The 24,665-nt window shown below is 36.1% G+C and overlaps 3 protein-coding genes across 3 annotated transcripts; 1 reads left to right on the forward strand and 2 right to left on the reverse strand.

Moving 5' to 3' along the window:
• The first annotated feature begins 4,805 nt into the window (after positions 1-4,805).
• LOC108808534 (formate--tetrahydrofolate ligase) lies at positions 4,806-7,267 on the forward strand. The gene is made up of 4 exons (XM_018580663.2): positions 4,806-5,046; positions 5,208-6,533; positions 6,611-6,757; positions 6,827-7,267. The coding sequence occupies exons 1-4, from the start codon at positions 4,891-4,893 to the stop codon at positions 7,100-7,102; spliced, it is 1,905 nt and encodes a 634-aa protein (XP_018436165.2). The 5' UTR covers positions 4,806-4,890; the 3' UTR covers positions 7,103-7,267.
• Positions 7,268-7,606: 339 nt separating this feature from the next.
• LOC108840670 (ubiquitin-conjugating enzyme E2 20-like) lies at positions 7,607-9,120 on the reverse strand. The gene is made up of 6 exons (XM_018613500.2): positions 8,902-9,120; positions 8,585-8,612; positions 8,246-8,473; positions 8,099-8,162; positions 7,951-8,010; positions 7,607-7,851 (listed from the first exon to the last, which is right to left on the reverse strand). The coding sequence occupies exons 1-6, from the start codon at positions 9,018-9,020 to the stop codon at positions 7,805-7,807; spliced, it is 546 nt and encodes a 181-aa protein (XP_018469002.2). The 5' UTR covers positions 9,021-9,120; the 3' UTR covers positions 7,607-7,804.
• Positions 9,121-9,709: 589 nt separating this feature from the next.
• On the reverse strand, positions 9,710-11,433 carry LOC108862879 (uncharacterized). The gene is made up of 2 exons (XM_056988211.1): positions 10,267-11,433; positions 9,710-10,177 (listed from the first exon to the last, which is right to left on the reverse strand). The coding sequence occupies exons 1-2, from the start codon at positions 10,984-10,986 to the stop codon at positions 9,860-9,862; spliced, it is 1,038 nt and encodes a 345-aa protein (XP_056844191.1). The 5' UTR covers positions 10,987-11,433; the 3' UTR covers positions 9,710-9,859.
• Positions 11,434-24,665: the final 13,232 nt, after the last annotated feature.

Genomic DNA, 24,665 nt, shown 5'->3' on the forward strand with positions numbered 1-24,665 from the left:
TGACCAACTGAGATACTTCTTCCAATTCATCATTCCTCAAGTTGCCAAGATCACATTTTTTTTATCAAATCCAGACAATCACCAACTAAATCAATCATTTGCAAAGTATCTGAGACATGCTGTTGCACCAAAGGCATGGGTGAACCCTGCTCTACAGACTGCGAGAGATGTGCGTCCGGAAATGATTTTGGCTGTGGCACGAAACGGTGGGTCACGATGAAGTTTCTTCCGAAGGAGATCACATCGCAAAGACATTCTTGTATACGCTTCAGCTTACTTAGGGACTCGAGTGGATTTGGGTTTTCCAAAACACCAAGCACAAGTTTGTCCATTAAATATCCCACTGTTCTTGAACTAGCCCTCTCAATGGCAATAGCAGTGTCTTCAGCCTTCTGAGTCTTGAGCTCTTTAAGCACCAATTCATCAATTGTCTTTAACATCTTGGACCGATGATTATCCACCAAAGCTCGGAGAGTCACAACATTGGGCTTCACATACCTTGGATCCACCACTTTGTTGAAACCGTTCTTCATCATATCAAAATCAGACACGATGACATTGATCAACTCAAGGACATGAGAGATCAACATCTCTCGTTCGGCTTCCTCTGACAAAGTGGGCGATGGATGTTTCTCTCTTGCTAAACCCAACAAGCTAACCCCGTCTTTGTTTTCCTTCAACAAAGTTTCCACAACAACAATTATACGCTTCAACGCCACAACCGATGTATTTGAATGACGCTGTGAAAAGAAATAATTTCAATCAGTTTTGAAAAATAAAAACCTAAAACTAAACAGTGAAACAGTGCAGTACCTCAGTGTAGCTGTTTACAAGGTTTCTCAGAGCATCCATCTCCAAATCCTTCACATTCCAACCATCTCCAAATCCTTCACATTCCAACCATCTCCTTTCATCATTTTATTATCTTTTATGTGTTTCTTCTTAGCCAATCTTTCTGTTTTCTTTTGAGTTAATTTGACTGAATATTTATACGTAATCAGGTAACTACCAGTCATTATTTCCTTAGCATGGAATTTTAGGTGGCTTTAGGTAGCTGTAACTACATTATTATCTGAAAGTCTGAAACTCTTATTATCTGTTGCTCTCTTTTTATTTTTACTTTCTCCGTTGTGAATCTCTTGGCTTCTTTTCCAAGTTATCTGTTTAATTCATTAGGCCAAACTAATTTGGGCATTTTCTCATTTGGACCTAAAGCGTTTTGGGTTTAATTCCCATTTGGATATTTTCTAAACAGAGAAAATTTTGGCTGCTTATCAAAATTAGGCATGCCATTTTATACAAAAAAAATTAGAATAACCAAAAATAACTAATTTGATTAATTTATTATTTTAGTTTTAGGTATTAGAATTTTATTAAGTATCACTATATATATTTATATTCTGAATATTTTCTGGTACTCATCCGATTCTCAGTTTGGTTTAATAAGCAGCCAAAATTTTAATTAGAGCTTGTAACATCACGGACTGTTAAATTTTCCTTTCCGCTACCGTACTTTAATGCATCAACAAGAGATTCATATTGCTTAGGTAGACTTGTTAAGATCTGTATAGCTTGATCTTCTTCACTGATCTTAATGTCAAGACTTGCTAATCAGCCACAAGTTTTAGAAACACATCCAAGTTCTCCTCAATGGTCTTGTGTTCTTCCATTCTAAAACCTGCATATCTCTGCTTCATGTAGATTCGATTTGGTAATGTTTTAGTCTGATACTCTGCTTCTAGAGCCTTCCACATAGCCAGGGCTGTAGGCTTATTCATAACCTTCCGTAGAATGAGATCAGATAGGCACATATTGATCAAATTCTTGGTACGCAGCTCTCTTTCTTGCTCTTTAGGATCAGGTTTAACTTCCTTCTGCCATCCGTTGCCTTCATCATCCGTAGAAGGTTCTTTCTCCTTGAGAACAGAGCCCAAACCAACGATCTCTAATTGACATAGCATCTTGTATTTCCACAGACCAAAATCACCCTTCCCATCAAATTTCTCAACTTCAAATTTCCTTGGAGTTGCTTCCATCTCTCTATCTAACCCGTAAACTGTTGTTTCTTTTGTTTTCAGGTTGCTGTAACATGCCGGAACCGTCAAGATTCAATACCAACGAGCTGAGTCTTCTTCACCACACCAGATAAGAATTCTCCTTGCTTGTTTATTGAACCTTGCCTTCGAATATCTGTAACTAGGATCTCTGTTAGCCTAAGCTCTGATACCACTTGTAGAGACTCGACCTTGGCAGTTCTTGTAAACGAAACAATGCACCGATATGTTTAGTGAGTCCAACTCCAAACCGGAGAAAAACTCTATATCACTATGAATCGAAAAGATTACAAGCCTCGCACTAGTTGCGTGTTCTATGAAAGATTATATGTATTGTTGTATCTTACAATGAGAGTCTCGACCTATATTTATACTAGATTGCTAATGTGATTCCTTGATGTAAAAGGAATAACATACTTATCCTAAGTTTGTAAGGCTTTATAAACTTCCTAGATAATGATGGAACTAACACAATCTTCTTATCTCTTCAGGTCTTGTACGAAGCTCATGAGCGAGCCCACCAGATGGCCCAAGAGGCACCAAAGCCTCACAGACACTAGCTTTCATCTGTTCTAGCATTCTGGAACGAGATGAAATGGTTCTTGTTTGATCTCTCCATTCTCATGGAAGTGTCAACTGGTTTTGCGGTTTCTTTACCGTACAAGTTTCAAGAATGAAGTCAAATAATCAACGTCTCTCTTTTCAGAAGGATACTTGATCGGTCTTGAAGAGTTCTTAGGGAAGACTAGTATCGTCGGGAAGGTACCGAGCTGCAACCCCTGCTTAGCAAACTCCTTCTGGCCACCATTGGCTCTGAACTTGGCAACCTTAATCCCACTTCCAGCCAGTTTATCAACCAGTTCATCATACGAGGCTTCCATAGCTTGACAAAAGGGACACCACGGAACATAAAGTACAACAATCCAAGGCTCTCTACTTCGATAAGCAAACTCCACCCCCCATCCACGGAACAGCCACTGTCTCACTTTCCAGAAGGCTGCGAGTCTCTGGTGAGGAAGACTCAATCATGTGAATCAATATATCAATCAACATTTATTAATACAAATCCAATCAAATAACTAGGTTCAACTCAATATTTGCTCCTTTAACTTTTACCTTTAAAAATATTTATAAATCCACTCAAATCCAAATTCAAATGAAATCTATAAACAAATCTATACTATTGAATAACACTTGATTTTAAAATCTATTTTAAAATCACAAACCCAATAACAACGTATTTGAAATTGGATTTTAAAATGATAGAACCTAAACACTAGATTTGGTTTGAATTTATGAATCCATTAAAATATACAAACCAATAACACCCCTTTAATAAGATAGATTTCTCAAAGTCATCTGGATGATCCATCTGGATGAATTTCACTTTTAGTGTCTAAATGATTCAAATTGGTTGTTGAATGGACTTTAAAATTAGAGAAATTAGGTTCTATATACATACAAAACCGAAATATCCGAACCCGAACCGAACCGAGGACCTTCAAATACCCGCATGGTTCCTATATTTTTACATCCGAAATAACCGAACCGAACCGGAACCGAACCGAGAACCGAACGGATACCCGAATATATAAAAATATTAATTATATATACATATAACATAACTAAATATATATTTATAACTAAAAAATTTCTTAAAAGAATCCAAAAATATTTGAAGATAACTAAATTATTATAAAATATCCGAATTATCCGAACTATCCAAAAGTATCCGGATAATTTTATCCGAAATATCCAAAATAATCCAAAATATTCAAACTTTTTATCTAAATCATCATAATTATTTGATATTTTATCCTAAATAACTAATATTTTATCCGAACTATCCGAATTACCCGAACTATCCGAACTCGAACCAGAACCAAATGAGAACCGAAATTATTTCAGGTATTTTTCGGTTCCTAGTTTTACTATCCGAACCGACCCGAACCCGAAACTATCCGAACCAAACCGAACCGAAAAAAAGTTAAGTATTCAGTGGATCCTCTATCCCCATATCCGAACTATCCGAAACCCGAAATACCCAAACTGAACCGAACCGATACCCGAAATGCCGAGGCCTAGCTCCATATAGAAGTTATGGAAAAACATGTTAATCAAAGATATAATTATTATCTTCAAAACATCTCTTTATTGAAATTAATATTAATTTAACTTTAATGAAAATTGATATAAAATTTTTCTTCATTTAGAATAAAGAGTTAATATGTTTTCTTATCATGCGTGAACAAATGAAAAATATTATTCTTATGAAACAACTAGAATAAAATATTAATGATCTCATAGATTGATTCAAATAACATCCCACAACCTTGAATTCAAAAATATGATTAAACAACTTCAATGAAAAATGACCATATTATCAACATATCATTTATTATTTACCATCCACTAGTATACTTCCAAGAATGGTAGAAACTCCTCTATTTAAGCTTCAAGATTCAAACTACACCGGCTATCCATCAATAAAGCAGAGTCCAATGTGAGGGCTCATTAGATCATTCAAACAAAAACAAACAAGGATTTCAAGTCTGTACTAGCTAGTAACTAGAGTTTGTGATCTCTTTCTTATCTACTCTGAAAGAAAAATCAACAAACATGGGCATTGATAGATAGCCGATAGATTACTAAGGACGGAACCGTCATTTAACGACCATCAATTATTATAATACTATATCCTTTTGAATTATTAAAAGCTGAAAAGGACGAAACAAAACATCATCTCATAGTCATCCTCCATTTTTATCACCAATACCAAAAAGGAGGAAGACTTTTCTTCTATCATCAGTCTAGAGAGCACAACAGCGAGATAAGGATGAGTTCATCATCAAGGAAGCTTCAGGTCGTTTCGCCAGTCCCCGCCGACATCGACATAGCCAACTCCGTCGAGCCTCTACACATCGCCGAGATTGCCAAAGATCTCAATCTCAGCCCACTTCACTACGATCTCTATGGCAAATACAAAGCCAAGGTCTTTTCTTTCTTCCCGATCCGACCAAACTCTGTTTTTGTCTACACGATTTAACTTGTTCGAAAAGAAAAAAAACTGTTTTTGATTATGTTTTGTGTTCTTTGATGTTTTTATAATGTTCTGATCTAATCAACTGATGATGATCTCTGTTAACTTGTTAGGTTCTGTTGTCTGCGTTTGATGAGCTTAAAGATCGAGAAGACGGCTACTACGTAGTCGTCGGAGGGATTACTCCAACTCCTCTCGGAGAAGGCAAGTCCACCACCACTGTTGGCCTTTGCCAAGCCCTAGGCGCTTACCTAGACAAGAAGGTTGTTACTTGTCTTCGCCAACCCTCACAAGGACCTACCTTTGGTATCAAAGGAGGTGCAGCTGGTGGTGGGTACAGCCAGGTGATTCCCATGGATGAGTTCAATCTTCATCTCACTGGAGACATCCACGCCATCACTGCCTCCAACAACCTCTTAGCTGCTGCCATCGACACTCGGATCTTCCACGAGGCGTCTCAGTCGGACAAGGCTCTTTTCAACAGGCTGTGTCCTGTGAACAAAGAAGGGAAGCGTAGCTTCAGTGATATTATGTTTAGGAGGTTGACTAAGCTTGGGATCTCCAAGACCAGTCCCGAGGAGCTTACTCCCGAGGAGGTTAAGAAGTTTGCGAGGCTTGATATCGATCCTGATTCTATTACCTGGAGGAGAGTGATGGATGTGAATGATCGGTTCTTGAGGAAGATCACTATCGGTCAGGGACCTGAGGAGAAAGGGATGACTAGAGAGACAGGGTTTGATATCTCTGTGGCTAGTGAGATTATGGCTGTGTTGGCTTTGACGACCTCTCTTGGTGACATGAGAGAGAGGCTTGGCAAAATGGTGATTGGTAACAGCAAGGCCGGGGAACCGATTACAGCTGATGATCTCGGTGTTGGAGGAGCATTGACTGTTCTGATGAAAGACGCTATTCACCCCACGCTCATGCAGACGCTCGAAGGAACGCCTGTCCTTGTTCACGCTGGTCCCTTTGCAAACATAGCTCATGGGAACTCGTCTATAGTTGCGGATAAGATCGCGTTGAAGCTGGTGGGACCTGGTGGGTTCGTGGTGACGGAAGCTGGTTTTGGTTCTGACATTGGAACGGAGAAGTTCATGAACATTAAGTGCCGTTACAGCGGGCTGACGCCTCAGTGTGCGATCGTTGTGGCCACCGTTAGGGCCTTGAAGATGCATGGTGGTGGGCCTGATGTTGTCGCCGGGAGGCCTCTTGACCACGCCTACGTGAGCGAGAATGTTTCCTTGGTTGAAGCTGGATGTGTGAATCTAGCAAAGCATATTTCAAACACTAGATCATACGGTGTGAATGTTGTTGTTGCTGTGAATATGTTCTCAACGGATACAGAAGCAGAGCTGAATGCAGTAAAGAAGTTTTCTATGGATGCTGGTGCTTTTGATGCTGTGATTTGTTCCCACCATGCTCATGGTGGCAAAGGAGCGGTAAAAATCTTCTAAACTTTTTAACAGTTTCTTTTTGCAGTCTCAACCACATTGAAAGATGAATTGTCTTGTTGTAGGTTGATCTTGGTATTGCTGTTGAGAAAGCTTGTCAAAACGTTACTCAGCCACTTAGGTTTCTCTACCCATTGGAGATCAGCATCAAAGACAAGATTGAGGCCATAGCCAAGTCGTATGGAGCCAGTGGTGTTGAATACTCAGACCAGGTAATTGAAGAATCTGTTCTTTCCTCTTCTGGGACTTTATATTTCTGAGGTTGTGATCTGTGAATGCAGGCTGAGAAGCAGATTGAGATGTACACTCAACAAGGCTTCTCCAACCTTCCTATATGCATGTCTAAGACGCAATACTCGTTCTCTCACGATGCATCGAAGAAAGGAGCACCTTCAGGGTTTGTGTTGCCTATAAGGGACGTAAGGGGAAGCATTGGTGCTGGATTCATATATCCACTGGTTGGTACGATGAGTACAATGCCTGGACTTCCGACAAGACCTTGCTTCTATGAGATCGACATTGACACTGTCACTGGAAAAGTTCGTGGCCTTTCTTGATTTGGTGGATTAGTCAAAAGTTTGAAGAAGCTTTCACTCAATCACCAGCCTTTTACGAGTCTTCTTTCTCCTTAATTCAACAATAAAATGTTTGTACATTGGATTTGAGTGTGTTTATTTTTCAAATGAATAATAAGAACGTCTTTCCCATCAATAACAACAGAATATGAACCTATCTCCTTTCTGACCAGTCTCTAAAAACTCTTTCCACATTATGTCTTGGTTCAAGTTAGGTCCAGATATACAGAGAAAACTGGTTATTAATCAATGTGTTCCTTCAAAATCATTTATGTGACATATCATCAAAATAACAGCTTGATGGTATCATTTGGAGAGGCTTGTAGAGAACATCTCTCTGAAATGAATAGGATCGATCTTTTTTCTTTCTGATTGATTTCTGAATACACTCACTCGCTCACATCATGCCATTATTTGGCTCAGGTCAGATCTTAAGGTAAAAAGGTTAGAATAGAAGATAAAATGATCATAAACAAAGAAAGCAAACGAATAAACACACTCTTTCTTATGGAAAACCATGTTATGTGATAATCAAAGGCAAAGGTTACAGATAAATCTGTTGATGATCAGATCATAAACAAAGAAAGCAAATGAATAAGACATATTCTTTCTTCGGGGAAAACATATAATGTGATATATGACCAACGGCAAGCGAGATTTATTAAACAGAGCAGGTTGAAGAAATCATGCACTGGGAGGCTTGTAGAGCTTCTCAACCATCTTCCTATACTCTGCACAAGAATACAAAAGAGACATAAGAAACTCGCACTGGAGCAGAAGATGCATGTGTGAAATCATCATGTGCATATATATATATATATATCTGTTACCTTCTTGGTTGCTCCAGAGCTGAGCTGCTTGAGTGTTCAATGGTGAGCTGATGTTCGGTTCTGACCAAGGGAAAGACACACACTCAGATATTGGACTAACCAGCCAACAAGCTTACACAAAATCCAAAGGTTATGTACAATATTTTACCTCCCAGAAGGCTCTGAATCGATAGTAGTATTGTCCTCACATCATATGCAGATGACCATTTATCCTGCTCGAAAATAAAACACGTTAAGTTTCTTTACTTGTTCTCTGATCTTGTGTTAGCACAAGTGGAAGGTATATATACTTTACCTGAAGAATGTCCAAACAGATATTGCCATGGAGATCAACATTGGGGTGGAAGCAAGTAGTCTGGAACTTGATCTTGGGAGGTTTGAAAGGATAGTCATTGGAGAAAGAGAGGGAGAGTCTGTACTCAGTTCCTTCAAAGACAGTGTCTTTGCTTCCAGTTATCGTCCCTTTCCAACAGAAGATGTTGTCTTCCTCCGGGAAAGCAGATATTCCCGGGTCACCTCCCATCTGCAAAACAACCAACCAAGCCACAAGGCCATGTATAAGCATCTTAACTTTTTAAAAGAACAACAAAAAACTGGTTCAAGATTTGTTTATTCAGAAAGAAAGATAAATTACCATCAAGCCCATGAGTTCAGATTGCAGCCTGCGTTCAAGTAAAGAGAAAATCTTGATTAGGAATCTAATCTGGGTAAGATAAAAATCAAAGCTTTGAGGCAGTATAGAGTAGAGGGAAACCAGATTGACACAAGAAACATTCTAACAAACAGTTTGTGTGCAAAGATATGTAAGAGAAGTCCATGAGCACTAGTATACCAAACGAAACCATGAATCTAACTAAGACTAACGAATCTGAGCTATTAAAACGAGACAAGAAAGACGAAAGGCGGTTTCTTTATGTTGCGGGGAAGATGGAGAGATTGCAAAGGACAAACCTTTTGAGAACAGATTGGCTGTCAACGGTCTTAGTCGGAGGAGCAGATTGCTTTGATCCGTTTGACGCCGGAGGATCTGCGGCGGGAGTATTCCCTTGGTATCCATTAACGGCAGCCATCACAAAGATCGAAAGTAGAAGAAGAAGAAGGAGAGAAGAGAGGGAGAACAAAGATCCTTCTTCTTTCTTTCTTCCGATGAGTAAGTGAGAGAGGAGGATCAATGGAAGTCTCTGAGGTTATAAAAGGGCGTCTGACTCGGTGAAAACGACGCCGCTTGAATGAAGAAAACATATCCCAACGGCTAGTTGCCTTTTTCTTTTTCTTTTTTTTCTTTTACAATTTTTTTTGTTTCTTTCCCAGAAAATAGTTATACTTTGATGACAAATGGCATAAATTTCTCTAGATACATTGTACTAATGTCTTTGTAAAAAAAAAGAAAGAAGAAAATATCCTTGCATATCTTAGTATATGGTTAAGTGTATCATGCCAGTGATCAAGATGTATTAATATATTTGTCTATATATTGATAAAATATACTATTTCTGAAAAATTTACTACTATTTCTGTTTTTTTTTTCTAGAATTACCACACTTTAAAAAATATCACAAACTTTATTTTTCTTGGGTTCATATTAAATAATCTTCATTAAATGTAGGATTAGTAGTAATCACAAAATTTAAGTTTAGTAAAGAGTTATAAATGTTTTTTTTGTGTGCTTGTGGTTAACCGGGTTTACTGTCCGTCTGTCACCTAGTTTTTAAACCGGGGAAAGTATATGCATCAAACACAAGAAGCTTCGGCCAGATGATGAACTTGTTAAAACGTTTACTCATATCTCATATCACACTAAGCAAAGAATCTCGTGCTGAAATACAAAATTCTCTTATCCAGTAAGTTGTATCTTTCAATACACTTATAAATCACTAAAATAAGATCTGTTTACAGACTCAACAAAGACTTAGACATCACTGGTGGGACCAGGATAAGCAGGAAGAGTCATGATCCGCTTATCTAAAACCGGACCTCCCACAGTAAAATGATACAGACTCTGAAAGCTTGAGTCCTTAATCCCAAGAACCTCGTGAACCGGATCATCAAAATAACATCCTATCCCAGTTGCTGAGATCCCCATTGCATGTGCTTCCAGGTACAAAACTTGCCCAACAACACCCGTCTCCCAAAACAGCCGAGGGTACATCCATGACCCCTTCTCCCTCATCACCGCTTCAAACCGAGCCACCATCCCTAGGCTGAAACACCCATCCCCTGCAATGTCCTGCATCAACAAACCACCACCATGATTCAACAAAGATCCAAGTTATATGCATCATGACTATATATATATATATATCCAAACTCAGTTACCTGATGACATGATAGCCCTTTTGCCAGCCTTTGGCAATCACCCTCGGCAAGCATGTACAGAGGAAGATCATCAGGACATCCATCTGGTCTCTTCCACTCAAACTCAGACCTCATAGCTCTCTTGAGATCACCGAGATGATCCTCGTTTCTGACTAGAAAATACAAACCCTTGGGCAAACCGGAAACTCTGTGCACAAACAGAGCAAGATGAACCTCAGCACAGTCCCAAGGAAGAGCTCGAAAGGGCAATGCAAGCTGCTCTCTTTGCGGCTCTCCATTAGTGGAACCAGAAGGAAGACAATGCATCAACATCTGGTAGAACACAGACTTGTCTATGAAAGTAACACCGTCCATATCAACCGCGCTTCTTCTCATCCTCACAACTTGACTCACTGTTAACTCCTTATACAAACTCTTGCTGCTAAACACACCACTCCCTCTAAAAGAAGAAGCATCTATTGAAGATGAGTTTGAGATCAGTGAAGGCTTCTTAACTGCTTCAGCTGTCTTGTAGATGATGTCCCAACACAAATGCTCTTTACTCAGGACGTTAGGAGATCCTTTCCACTCAAGAGTAGTGAAACCTTCTCTAATAGCAGAGCTTATTCCTTTGTAGTCTATGTTAACAACATCTCTAGCTTCTCCCTTGGGGAAAACAAGAAGCAAGCAATCAGGATGTTCAGACTCAATCTCTAAGAACTTGCCTTTAGTGAGACACATCAGCACTTCAAGATCATCACTTCCTAATCCATCAAGAAGCTTCAACTCCCATCCCAGCTCTCCAGCTGCAACAGAGAGAGCAGCGATGGCGTGACCCACGTCGTGGTTACAGTACCGAAACGCACGTTCTCCGTACTTCCAAGCCTCACGCCAGAAGATGGAAGTGACACCGATGAGGAAAGAGTTCTCCGGGAAGAGCTCAGGGAAGAAGGTGGAAGGGATGTGGGCTCTGACCTCCAAAGAATGCTCCTTTGGAGCGTAGTGAGCGACGAAAGGGAGGGAAGAGAGCGAAGGGACGGGAGGGGAGATGAGGTAAGCTTCCGTGGGGTGCAAGTTACCGCTGCTGGGGTTGACGCGGAGAGGCCAGGTGGAAGAGCCGGTGGTTTTCCAGGCGGAGAGAGCGAGGGAGTGGAGGAAGAGGTGAGAGATGGTGGAGAGTATAGAATCACAAGGTCACCAAATCAATAAGAAGTCCTTCTCTTATTCAATCACTCAAACAATCAATAGCTTCAAGAACAATACTCTCAAGCCTTTAGGTTAAACTCAACAACAAAAACTCTTAATAAATAATGTCACATTCGACATCATATATATATGAGAGTAAATATCCTATTCCTAGTTGATAATCATATAATGATCTTTATCCTTTAAGATCATAAAACAACTAGGATTTATCCAAACATAAATCATTGCTTAGGCTTCAAGCTAACTCCAACAATCTCCCCCTTAAGCTTGAACCCACTCACATCTTTAACTCCAATCAAACTCCTCATTTCTTTGAACTTAATCCTTCCAAGAGACTTAGTTAGTATGTCAGCTCTCTGCTCAGTTCCAGGTACATGCTCCACTTCTACTTGTTCATTCTCAACGCATTCACGGATAAAATGATACCTCCTATGTATGTGTTTGCTACGGCCATGAAACACGGGATTCTTCGTCAACTGTATGGCCGACTTATTATCAACTCTTATGGTCACACGCCTGCAGTCTTGGTTCATCACTTCACTCAACACCTCTTGAAGCCAGATAGCCTGCTTGGCGGCTTCAGTAGCAGCCATGAACTCTGCTTCACAACTCGATAATGCCACTATTTCTTGCTTAGTAGAACACCATGTCACGGGGCTATTTCCAAAGTAGAAGATATGACCTGTCGTGCTCTTCCCATCATCTTCATCAACGTTATGCGAACTGTCACTGTAACCCTCTAGTCTCAACTCGTCTCCACGCTCAAAACGAAGACCCAAGGAACAAGTTCCTCGCAAGTACCTTAGCACTTGTTTCAAAGCAGCTCCGTGAGACTCTTTAGGAGCCTGCATGTATCTACTGAGCACACCCACACTGAAAGATAAATCAGGCCGAGTATGCAATAAATAACGCAAGCAACCTATAATTCGTCGATACTCCTTCTCGTCAAAGTTTCCCTCGTCTGGTGATTTAGAGAACTTCGCATTCATCTCCATAGGAACATGAGTTGCATTGCACGAAGCCATCCCTGTTTCCTCCAATATCTTGCGTGCATATCTGTCCTGTTTTAGTACAATACCATCTTCTCCTTGAAGTACTTCAATGCCTAAATAGTAAGTTAACTTGCCAAGGTCACTCATCTCGAACTTAGTGGCCATCTCCTGTTTAAATGCTTCTATCATCCGAAGAGAGGATCCTGCGACCAACAAATCGTCCACATACACTACAACTACTAAGAGGTCATCATCAGCTTCCTTCCTGTATAGAGAGGGTTCCTTGGAGCAACGCTGGAAGTTTAACCCGTGAAGAATCTGGTTCAGCTTCAAGTTCCATGCCCTTGGAGCCTGGCGTAGGCCATAAAGAGCTCGTTTGAGCCTGTAGACTTTATTCTCTTGTCCCTTCACGACAAAGCCTTCGGGTTGCAGAACAAATACCTCTTCTTTCAATTCTCCATTCAAAAACGCAGTCTTAACGTCTAGATGGTGAATCTCCCATCCCTTAGAGGCAGCCAATGCTAAGATCAGTCGAATCGTCTCAATCCGAGCTACTGGTGCAAAGACCTCGTCATAATCAATACCATGTCTCTGCACGTATCCCTTTGCCACTAGTCGAGCTTTGAACTTGCTGATACTACCGTCAGCGTTACGCTTGATTTTAAAGACCCATTTAAGACCTATTGGTTTCACTCCAGCAGGTAACTCACATAACTCCCATGTGTTGTTTTTCTCAATAGAAAACAATTCTTCTTTGCAAGCATCAATCCACACCTTCAGTCGTTTAGCCTCATTGAAGTCATAGGGTTCATCGTTCACCAGCATCAATAGACGCTCACTCTCAACTTCGGCCAAAAGAATATAATCATCAAGGTACGATGGCTTTGAACTTACTCTCTGTGACTTTCTTTGCGGTTGCAGTGTGTCACCTTCCTCACTTGAGCGTTCATCATCTTCAATATCAACCACGCTCTCTGTTTCTCCATTCTGTCCATCTTCTTCTTCATATTCTACATGGGACCTAATATCAACCGTAAACTCTCCTGCCGAATACTCTTTTTCGTCTTCATCATTCCAATTCCACTCTTCTTCCTCATTGAATATCACGTCACGACTCACTATTATCTTCTTGGCTGTCGGATCCAGTAGCCGATATGCCTTAGATCCAGGTTCTGTTCCTAAGTGTACCAACATTCTACTTCTATCATCAAGTTTCTTCCTCCCCGGTGTCTCTGTTTTTGCATAACACACACAGCCAAATACTTTGAGATGGGCTACGTTCGGTTTCTTTGATCGCAACATCTCATAAGGCGTTCTTCCATCCAAGGTCCTTGTCGACAGCCTGTTGATCAGATAGGTTGAGTGCCTTATACCTTCGCCCCACAGATAATTTGGGACACTCATATGCTTCAATACGCTTCTAGTCATCTCCATAAGAGTTCGGTTTCGGCGTTCAACAACTCCATTTTGTTGCGGAGAGTAAGGTGCAGTTAGATGTCTTTTAATACCATTCTTGTCGCAGTAGTCTTGAAACTCATGAGATATAAATTCTCCACCTCTATCTGATCGAAACATCTTAATCTTGCATTGTGTTTCCTGTTCGGCAAGTATCCTGAATTTTTTAAACTTCTCAAACGCTTCACTTTTCTCACTTAACAGCACTGTCCACATATATCTTGTATGATCATCTATCAAGACGAAAATATATCTCTTTTGACCCGGTGTAGGAGGTGAGATGGGACCACATAAGTCCCCATGAACCAGTTCAAGTGGAGTAGAAGCTCTGAATGATGCAGCTTTCGGGAATGGTTTCCTTGCTTGTTTCCCAAGTAAGCAGGACACACATGTCTCTTTTCTGATTTCAATCTCAGGTATACCAGTAACAAGATCCTTTTTCATCATTAGCTTCATCGTATCAACATTCACGTGACCAAGTCGGGCATGCCACACAGATGATTCAGAGGAAGACTTGACTTGTAAGCAGTAATTGCGGTCAACATTGATAATAACCTTATACAGCCGGTTCGCAGAACGTGTAGTACGAACCATAATTCCTCCGAACTTATCATACAAGATCAATGTTTTCTCCCTCATACGTACCTCGCACCCTGCTTCAGTGGCTTGACCCAAACTTATAATGTTTGATTTTAACCCCGGAATGTAATAAACATCCTGTAAGATCTTCTTTTCACCTCCTTCAAACACAAACTTAATCGAGCCTTTTCCTCTTATATTGATCCTAGAGTCATCGCCAAATCTGACTTTGCCTATTACTGTTTCATCAATCTCCTGGAAGAAACTTTGATTCCCACACATATGGTTAGACGCTCCATTGTCTAAATACCATACGTTTTCTGTATCGTGACTGGTCTCAAAGATGGTGGGGTTTACTTTTCTTTCGTTGAGGTAAACTAGCTCGTGTACCATCAAGTTGTCTGCTTCATGAGTGTCATCGTCTTTTTTTTCAACAGTCTCTTGCAGTTTTAGTTGTTTCTCCGGACAGTCTGAGGCGTAATGGCCCTGTTTTTCACAACGAAAACACGTGATATGTGAAATATCTCCACTCTGCCGTTGTCGGTACGCTTCCTTCTGTGTATAGTATGATCCCGAGCGGCCACGACCTCTTCCTCTCATCATTGAGCGACCACCACGGCCTCTTCCTCGTGCTCCACTAAAACTGCCTCCATAGCCATCTTGACTTGCATCACCATACATTAGTTTTCCTTGATCATCAGATGATTCTTCCACTTCATCAGCAATTCTCTCTTCATATGCTTTTAATCTGCCCACAATATCCTCGAAACTAGTGTTCTTAAGATCAAGAACCTGTTCAAGTGAAGCAACCATATGAATAAATTTCTTTCTAGGCAAGCTTTTCAAGAATTTTTTCACAATTTTGGTTTCTTCAATTGTCTCTCCCAACGCTGCGCACTTGGACGAGATTTCTGCAAGTTTTCCAGCAAAGACATCAATTGTCTCATTATTCTTCATCTTGAGTTTGTCGAAATCTGTCATAAGTGTCATAAGTCTAGCTTCTTTAACTCTCTCCGCACCAACATGTCTTGCTTTTATTGCATCCCACACCCCTTTTGCAGTAGTTATGTTACCAACTTGCAGAATCATGGCTTCGGGTATGGACTGAAATAAGTAAGCGATAGCCATATTGTTTTTCTTCATATCCTGCGAATCTCCCTCTATTGACTCCCACACCTCACAGACTTTGAGGGCAATTGACATCCTCATGGACCAGACAGTATAATTTGTGGTAGTCAGCATCGGGAATTTGACAGAAGCAGGGCCTGTATCTTTGTCTTTGTCTTTCACGATGATATCCTTGACGTCGCTCATGATTGCTTGTGAGAAATCTTATTGGCTCTGATACCAAACAATGATTTATGTTTGGATAAATCCTAGTTGTTTTATGATCTTAAAGGATAAAGATCATTATATGATTATCAACTAGGAATAGGATATTTACTCTCATATATATATGATGTCGAATGTGACATTATTTATTAAGAGTTTTTGTTGTTGAGTTTAACCTAAAGGCTTGAGAGTATTGTTCTTGAAGCTATTGATTGTTTGAGTGATTGAATAAGAGAAGGACTTCTTATTGATTTGGTGACCTTGTGATTCTATAATTGGTATCAGAGCGGTTTGACGAAGAGATGCAAGAAGACCAAAATACCCTTTAAGTAAGATCGGGTAGAAAAAGAAAGAGAAGGTCTGTTGCAGAAACGTCAGAAGATCATGAAACCTGTGATGTTGTGGGAGTAGCATTCTCAAAGGAAAGCCTTGTGATTAGGAAGCACACAAGAGATGAGTTGTGGTTCTTAGTTTGAGGGGGAGAATGTGAGATGCAATCTAAGTCCCACATTGGATATTAGACAAAGGAAAGTCTAATATATAAAGAGAAGTCTAACTCTAATTAGTTCGAGGCCTTTTGGGAAGGAGTCCCAGAAACAAATCCATGCGGGCTTTGCCTTCGGGCCCAAAGTGGACAATATCGTACTAATCGGACAAGATAGAGTTGGACGTGGGCTTGGAAAAGCCCAACAGAGAGAGAGATGGGTTTCGGAGGAGGAAGCGAGGAGTCGAAGAGAGAAGAGTAGAGAACAGAGTGGTGGCCGGAGGAGTGTTGGAGAGGGAGGAGAGGAGAAGAGAGGTATCTGCGGAAAGGGTTTGGCTGATTGGCCCAGTCGAGACCTCGAGGGCCTCTTGCGTAACCAGTGAAGGAGTGTTTTGTCTGGTTGTGGTACTTGAGAACTTGTCTGAGCTTCTCTTCTTGTTCTTCGTCTTCCTCCTTAAAGGTAGGGCCTTTCAGAGACCCTGAAGAAGAGGAAGAAGAGAAGGACATGGCGGAGATAAGGGAGATTGTGTGAGGGATTGGGAGAAGAGAGGCTGAGGTGAACCTGGATGAAATCGGATTCATAATTACAGAAACTGACTTCTTCTTCTTACAAATCGATCTCTGTTTGATACTTTCATCTTCGACATGTTTCTGGAAGCATATGGTTCGGTGCCAAAAGATTTCTCTAAAGTCATTAACCGCTATACCGGATCTTAACCCGGTTGATTCAAACTCTCTTATTAAAACAAGAATCTCATGATATTTATTTTCTGATGGACTATCACTATCCTTCAATTGTTTATACAATATGTCAAACTGTTGCACAATTTTTTTTTACAATATATCAAACATTCGTATCTTTTACCAACATTAAATATATCACGAATATCTTTGTAAAACCATTGGATAATTAACTACTTCAAATTTGGACAATTATCTCAGATAGGTTTTTTGTCACAAAAATAACAATAAAAAACTAAAATGATCAAAATAGCAATTTTTTTTTGAAAATTTTAATATTTGTTTTTTGTTTTTAAATATTTGAACACATTCTTAAAACTTCATTCTTTAACTCTAAACCCTAAGTTTTAAATTAATTAATTCAAAAGTTATAAATACATATTTACCTTTCAATAAAACTTTTTTTGATCATTTTCTTGTTTCTAATGTTATTTTTTGACAAAAACTTGGTTTGATGTTGTTTTGGTCTTTTTCTCTTCAAATTTTAAATAAACAAAAAAAATATTTTTGCAGTTAGTTTAGTTACGAATATTTATTTTTATTATATGCAGTCTTATAAAAATTCTTTTTATTTGTATTTATATAAGTATTAAAAATCAAGTTGTAAAATATAAAATAAAATCAAAATCAAAATTACATCATTTTTATTTTAAAGTAAAAAATTTTAAAGTAAAAAATATATTGTTAATATATGTATATAAAAATATATATTCTAATATTAACTAAATAATAATGTTAACTTTACAAAAATTTGTAAAACAAGTTAAATTTTTTAAATTGAGTATTATTTTATATACAGTTTCATGTTTATTATAAATTTTATAATATTATCATCTATGTCAAAATATTTAATTTTCAATTTCTATTTTCAAATTTTTTTTTTCAAAAAGATATTTTTTTTTTTTTTTTTTGAAATAGATATTTTTTTATTTTCTCTTGATCGTTTATGTTCCTTCTCGCTCTGTCTTATGTAAGTTATAACATTATCTTTCCCTGATTCTTGTGATGAGCCAGCAGCTTTCATTTTCTTATCAGGCTTCTCCTTTAGTAAAACAAATAAAAATACAAAAATGTTAGACGTTAATAACCATCTATCTTATTAAAACAGAAACATTACAACTTCTTCTAGATGGATTTTAAAGTTGGACCTCCACATATGAATGCTAAACTAACCTACCTATTATTAAACGTGACTTTTTGTAACCTTATTTTACTTTAATAATTTTAATTAAATGATCCGATTTATAACAACCATCATTATTGTTTTCCCTAACGTGTTTCGTTGTTTCCTTATTATTATATGATGATTTAAATAACCCTACATTTAAGCAATCTATATCTTTTTCTATTTTATTAAATTATTTCTTAAATCTCTTTTACTTTCCTTAAAAAATCCATTGATATTATTTTAGGCAAATCAGTTTACCATTGCTTCCAAACGAAAAATACTTTCTAAAAATATAAGATGCTTATAATAACAGAAATGTAATGAATATCTTTTCAAAAATAAATGTTCTTTGTTACTGTGGAGGTTTATATTAATAATATGGTGATATACATAACTCAAATATATGTATTTCCATGTTCGGCTACCTTTAATATATAACATAATTAAAACAAAGAAATAATTGATTTACATTAGTAAACCTGCGTATACGAAAATACAGAACTTTATGTATATTTTTATATAAATAATAGTCTAATAAAAATTAAATATAATAAATGTGGAAGAGTATAAAATATAAACTATTAAAATTTCATATTAAACAGTTATTTTATTCAATAAATTCAAAAAACATAGACTATTATTCGTACAATATAATATTTTTTTACAAAAGATAGAAATTAATATCTGCACAGATGTGCGGGTCAAGCTTTCTTTATATAATACATAATTATTTTGTATATAATCTATCATTGTTTAACTAAGTTGATTTATATATTTCGTATGTAATCTATCATTGTTCATTTTAAACTTTCTTTATATATTACAAAATATTTTCCACACATTTTATTGTTATTACAAACACACACAAAAAAACTCAATATATTACAAATAACTATTACAAAATAATCGTATAAACCAAAAAATTAAAAAATAAAATAAACACCCGCCCGAACGGGCGGGTCATGGTCTAGTTTCCCTTTATTCATGAATGCAGTTTTAAATTAATGTGCAAGGATTATACTGTGTTTGATTTATTACCTCTATTACATGATTTTCTTGACAAAGATTCTGACTCTGCGTCTCCGGTACTCATTTTGAAATAACATGTTTCCATCTGGAGAAAATAAAAATAAAATGTATACCAAACCATTCACGTGAATTATAATTCAAGTTTATCTAAGTTATATATTTTACCACATTTGCCATCTTCCAGACTCCATCTATAATTGTTCCAAATCTACAGTTGAGAAAATGACCATCAAAGCTTTAGAGTTTAATTTTGATGCCTCTTATCCAAGTCTGTTCATTTGTCTTCAGGCGTTGAAACCAAGGTTTGATCTTCCATGAGCACGGTGGAAGCAGACCAACCTTCTTCAACTGCTTTCCATGCATTCTCATCAATTCCTCGGATTATGTGTTGCATTGTTGCCTTCCAATGACCAAACTTTCCACCGTCCAGCATGATAGACTTCTGCACAGTTACAAGTTCCTTCATGTTATCCATGAAATTTGCAGGATCACAACCTATTAGTAGTATTAGATACTTTTCGCTCTGATTCCAAATGAAAGTTCAGAGACAACCAGTTTAAGAAACACACGAGAGATTTCAAGAATACTTCTTATATATTAGAACCTTTTAAACAATTTTCTTAAATATGTTTAATCCAATTTACTCTCAGTCACACACGACTAAGACAGACCAATTTCTAATCTCTCAAACACATAAGACCGAGCGGCACTCACAAGTCACTCGCCTTTGATAGCTTGAAAAGAACACTCCTCTTGCTCAATTTTTTCCCAATTGAACGTCTAACCTAAATCTACCCACAACAATCTAGTTATATACGTCCCACACAATATTATGTTCCTTAACATTGTGATAAGCCCAAAACTTCTTTGCTTCACGCCAAAGCAATATCCTGGATCAATAAGCGTCTGACACATCATAGTTCCATAACTAACTTCGTAGCAGCATGTTACACCTCGTTTCACGTGTGTAACCATTCTTCTGTCCAACGAACATCCAAGCTCTACTTCTTGAACTTACATGTTAAGCATCGAAGGCAAAAGAAAATACAACCATTATATGATTGTGATTTTCTTCCTTAATTTTTGTTTAGGAAAATAGCTTCTTCGCTTATAAATCATTCGTAAAATGTTGATTACAGGTTGACTTTTTTATCTGACGAAAAAGTTGAGTAATACAATAAATATTACATAAAATCTGTAAATATTTAAACTTGCTAAATTTTTTTTTTTGAGATATGATGAATTTTATAAAAACAATATTCCCTTAGCTTGCCAAAAAATGTATAAGAGTATCTCCGATGTAAAAATATATTTTCCCTCTACAATAAAATAAAATGGAATATAGAATAAAAAAGTTCTAATCCAAATGGCACTATGTTTCTAACTCTATAATAGAGCAATGAATAAACGAAAATAGATTATTTTGTTTATGAATTAAACTATATTATAGAATGAAAAATGAAGTATGATTAAAATATTTTTTATTTCATATTTCATTTTACTCTATTTTGAAGTAAAAATAGAATGAAATTGAAGATGTCATAACACATATTATTATATTAAGAAAATTATAAAATATAATAATATTTTATATTTTAAATTAATGAAAATAAGTGAAATAAAAATATATTGATTATTTAAAATGACAAAAGATAAATTTAATATGTAAAGTCACATTGAAAATGTATAATGACAATATTATAAAAACAAAAAATACACTAAATGACGATATTTGTGAAAAAGATGAAGTACTAAATTTTCGTTAACAGTAGAACACCGGTTACATATATTTTTGAACGTCTGATTAATTATGCATTACATCGATGAAAAATATTACGTTGACGATTATATAGCCGACAATTCTACCACCATATGAGAATATAAGTCTAACTGCGCCACTCTGATCTTTCGTCTGAAGATCTCTTGTAATTATTTTCTCCATAATCTGCACAATTGCGTTTTTTCGAATTTAAACCATAAACTTCCCGATGTAGAAACATTAATAAATCCTTGATCAAACCGCTGTAATAAGGGAGCTTCCACAAACACCTCTTGTTTAATCTGACTTAAGGTTGATTAAACTATTTTTAGTTTATTAATGAGATCAAATGACATCATTTTGATGTTCTGCTAAATCAGTACTCAACATGTTACTCACGACAGCAAGATTTAATACAATTTACAATTTTGATAAAGTTGTATATTCCCTCCATTTCAAATTATATGTCGTTCTAGAGTAAAATTTTTGTTTCAAAATAAGTGTCGTTTTCGGTTTTCAATGCAAAATTTATTGAAAATATTCTCTATTCTATTTTTATATTGGTCGATGTGTATTAATGGTAATAGTATTTTTATTTTGGAAATATGTAAAATTAAATGTTTTCTTAATCTGTGTGTAAAGACTTAGAACGACAAATAATATGAAACGGAGGGAGTATTATAAAAGATCATTTAGAAAATTCAATATTTAGAATCTAGATAGTTCATTAAGGGAACCTTTTTCCTTTTCTTCAAGTCCAGAACTTTGGTGAATTCTCTGTAGTTGATTTACCATGTTACTTGTTCCACAAGCATTAATGAACCAGCCAATAACAACTTATTAATTTATTAAATGTGTTTTGCTTTTGCAGACGTCTCTTCATATTGTCTCCTACTCCGTGATCCCTTGTTTCTTAGCAATGAGTGCTTACAAAATATGGTGGTACACTTCAGGTGGATCTTAAATACCATTTTTATTAACTGTTCCTTTTTTAAAAAAAGTTAAAATGGTATATAATTCGACCATATTAGAAAATCAAGATCACATTCAGACATAACAACGAAGGACTAGTGAACCAAAAGAAAAGAAAATTAAAAAGTTGAATAATAAAAATAAAATGGACTTTCGTAATTATTTGGTAGCCCCCAAAAAGACAAAAAAAAATAGTAATTATTGAAACTTAAAAGTTGAAAGCGAGTCTCTTGCTCTGAATAATGGATTGTGATGACTAATAAATAAGAGAATAAGAGAGAAATTGCCAAAAATACCATTTTCATAGTACCACTTTTCATGTTTACACTAACCACTACTTTTAATGACGGGTTTAGATTTGAATGTTTAGGATTTAGGGTTTAGATTTTATGTTTTAGGGTTTAGATTTGATGTTTTAGGGTTTAGGGTATAAAGTTTAGGGTTTAGAGTTGAGGATTTAGGGTTTATAGTTGAGGTTTCAGGGTTTAGGGTTTAGGATATTGAATTTAAGGTATATAGTTTAGGGTTTAGGGTTTAGAGTTGAAGATTTAGGGTTTAGGGTTTAGAATTGGGGGTTTAGGATTTAGAATTTTGGATTAAAATTTTGAAAAGCATATAAAAACAAAGATATAAGAGTTTTTAACATTTTAATAAATAAGGTATTTTTGAAAATGTGTACTTAGTGGTGGTAAAGATGAATAATGGTAACAAAATTCCTCTAAATAAGAAGACTCTTTTTATCTTATTTGTGGTATATATTATTATGTGTCGACAAAAAAACACTATTTTTTTGCCTTTACTTTGTTAAATTATATTTGGTTAATCATTAACAAAAAAATATTTGGTTAATCATCTTTTTGAATTTTTTTTCTCATTCAAAATAAAAATAATGTTTTCAAAATGCAGAAAAGAGGAAAAGAGTCTTTCTACCAAAATATTCTCAATCAATTTTCTGTGGACAAACTCATTATTATATATTCTTCTTTTATTAAAATATATATTTTAAAACTCAATATAAAACAAACATATATAACTACTTAAAAATAAATTTGAAAGATTCATTTTAAGAAATTCTCTAATAATAATAATAAGGTCCTGAAAGGAGAAGGAAGGCTGGAATGCCAATTTTATATCTCTTTCCAAAGTTTAGTAATAGTATGCTTATGTGAATCAAACTCAAATAACATTTGAAATTGTTCTGTATGCTTATGTTTGTTTAGCTCAAATCAGAAAGAAAAGATCCAATCTTTTCAAATGAACCAGCTCAAATCAGAAAGAAAGGATCCAATCTTTTCAAATGAACCAAAGAAATTTTCAGTCTGATCCCGGTATAGTTCTTCTCAACTGAGCAAACAAAAATGTGGAATGATGAGATCGACGTGGGGGATAAACCTAAATCTTAGGTTAGCCATATCATCCTCTATTTTTGTTACAAATAAAGCAAGACTAATTGTTTTGGCATCGGTGACTAATCAAGGATAATGAAGCAAGACTAATTGTGTGGCCACTAATCAAGGATAATGAAGACATCGGCTTATCAATAAAAGAATAAGATGTGAATGTTCTTTACACAATCAATGTACATATTGATGCCTTAACATGAAATTTTGAAAAGCAATAATATAATTAAGATGGTCTACAAGAAATTCCTACTATGGGTGGTTAACAATTAGTCTAGAAATTTTAGATCACTAATGTTCAGACGGAAGATGGTACACTTTTGTATAAAGTTTAGCCTTAGAGTATATAAATTTAAGGTTTATGATATATATTAAAAAAAATTATAACAGTTTGAAAGCATTATAGACCGTATTCTAACCGACAATACAATGAAAACATGGTTTAAAAGGTGCAATAATCAACATAATCAAGTCATTATTTAAAACAACTAAGTTCTCGTTTTGAAACATTTATTACTTGGGTTGGACCCAAACACAACATTATATGACATCAACAATTACAAATAATCAAACTACTTACAAATTTGGAAAACATGCATTATACAATAATTTAGCATCCAAATATATTTCTAGAAAATAATAGTTAATTTACCAACTGTTCATATATTTTCTTTAAATTAAGATGGTATAATTCGACCATATTAAAAAATCAAGATCGCATTGAGACTTAACAAAGACAAAGAAGGACCAATAGTGGTTTGGGCAAATAAACGAAAGATCTATGTCTATTTTATTTTTGTCAACGAAAGATCTGTCTATTATGTGACATATTCTTAATTCTATCATTTTTAAAGTTATAAAGATTCATAAAATATTATTAAACTAACAAATACTAATAAATACCATATTACTGAAAGGTTGGAGTAAATAACAGACAATACAAATTCAAAAGAATAGCTGAATATGCAGAATATGTACTAAATTAAGTTCCTAAACCGAAATAAAATAATAGACACAAAATTTAGCCTACCTTAGTAATATAGAACATTAAAACACATATGTTATATGTTTACAAAGAGAGCAAAATTAGAGTTCAAATAGTATTTTCTTGATTTTTGACATCAATCATAAAAATATTATTTCAACAGAAGTAGTAGCATCGAGAAACCAAAAAATATCCATCGACATTTTAAAAGAATACACATTATTCAATAGATTTCCAGAAACTCATCAACTATGTACGGCTAATGGATAGCCTTTAAAGAATAGAATATATTAATCTTATATATGAATCACGATGAGG

This window comes from Raphanus sativus, chromosome 1, assembly GCF_000801105.2.
Source record: "Raphanus sativus cultivar WK10039 chromosome 1, ASM80110v3, whole genome shotgun sequence".
Classification (NCBI taxonomy): Eukaryota; Viridiplantae; Streptophyta; class Magnoliopsida; order Brassicales; family Brassicaceae; genus Raphanus; species Raphanus sativus.